Below are 1,587 nucleotides of genomic sequence, written 5' to 3' on the forward strand. Positions count from 1 at the left end.
TTAGTTAGTAAATACGGATATGATAAAAAAAGAGTACGAGAATTTTATGGGTATAATACGACAAACAGTAAAAAATATGTTTATAAAAATTCAGTCATAAAATTCAGATACTGAAAAAATACGATACAGATATATACGGATTTAATATGATTCATTATTAATAATATATTTTAAAAAATAAGACAATATCAACTTTATTTTAACACTTTTATAGATTAATTATTAATGTACCTTTTCATTGACTTCAATTAAATCTTTGCTTTTGCTTAATCTTTTCTTTGCCTTAACAAATTCCCAGGCCAATTATAAAAGATAATTATTTATTTTTTTTGTTTGTGCAATAGAAACGTAATCTGCAGTGTTGAGTGTGACACGTATACTAAAATCCACCACAAACACAAAACACCCATGACTCATCTTAAAAACCCCCCTCCCTCTCTCTTCTTCAATCAAATCATCTCTCAATGTCTCACGCTCACCCACAAGCCTAGTTAGTTAATTCGCGTATTATACGCGAATTATACGGACAGCCGTATAATTCGCGTATAATACGTGCGTATCCGAATTTTGTAAAATCTGCCGTATAATTCGCGTATAATAAGGTATACCGTATAATTCGCGTATAATTCACGAATTATTCGCGAATTATTCGCGAATTTTTGAAAAAAAAAAAACATAACCTCACACCCCCAAAACGACGTCGTTTTGGTGGGTTTATACAAAAAATTATAACACAAACAGATCTGGTTCACTTCGCTATGTACAAACAAACAAACACAAAGCACAACTCTTTATATCTCTCCTCAAAATTCATCATCTCTCTGCAACTGTAATGGCTTTCTCAAGAACACCTCTCATCTCTTTGCTTCTAATCTCACTCCTCTTTGCCTCCTCAATGGCTCAGTCTCCAGCTCCTGCTTCGGCTCCGACATCTTTGCCTCCTTCCGCTTCCAAAACTCGACCAGTAGCTGCGCCGTCTCCTTCGAAGATTACACCGGCGGCTGCTCCTTCTCCTGTCGTCGTCACCTCACCGTCGTCCCCTCTTCCGTCAATTTCTTCTCCAGCTCCAGCAACTTCTCCCTCGTCGATCGCCTTCCCACCGTCTCAAGCTCCTGCTCCAGCAGAGAATGCTGCCGTTTTTAACAGATTTGCCGGTACTGGATCTTTGGCAGTTGGGTTGTTCGCTGCCGTTTTGACTTTTGATTATGTAGAGTGATGTGAAATGAGTGCAGTGTGAAGTTAGGATCTCTTTATTTATTCGTTTATTTATATTATCTGTACCATTGTATTTCATATTATTTCATTATTCATTTAATAATATATTACCGTTCTTTTAGTAATTGATATTTTAAAGGAAGAATTCATGTTGTTATAAATTATAATATTATTTGATTGTGTTAAAGGGGTGATGAACTATTTTTAGGACAAAGTTTAGTCAATTCAGTATTTCAATTTGGTGGGAATATTCAATTAATATTTGATTACNTACAATACTTAATTAAATGATTAACAATTCAAGTGTTGCTTAGAGATTACATGTTATGAGTTACATTGGACACAAATGAATGAATAATGAAAATTTGTTAG

General features: G+C 34.6%; 1 protein-coding gene across 1 annotated transcript; it reads left to right on the top strand.

Moving 5' to 3' along the window:
• Window positions 1-832: 832 nt before the first annotated feature.
• Window positions 833-1,216, top strand: LOC116141848 (classical arabinogalactan protein 1-like). The gene has a single exon (XM_031427320.1). It carries the CDS (start codon window positions 833-835, stop codon window positions 1,214-1,216), a length of 384 nt encoding a protein of 127 aa, XP_031283180.1.
• Window positions 1,217-1,587: the final 371 nt, after the last annotated feature.

This window comes from Pistacia vera, unplaced genomic scaffold, assembly GCF_008641045.1.
Source record: "Pistacia vera cultivar Batoury unplaced genomic scaffold, PisVer_v2 Contig112, whole genome shotgun sequence".
Lineage (NCBI taxonomy): Eukaryota > Viridiplantae > Streptophyta > Magnoliopsida > Sapindales > Anacardiaceae > Pistacia > Pistacia vera.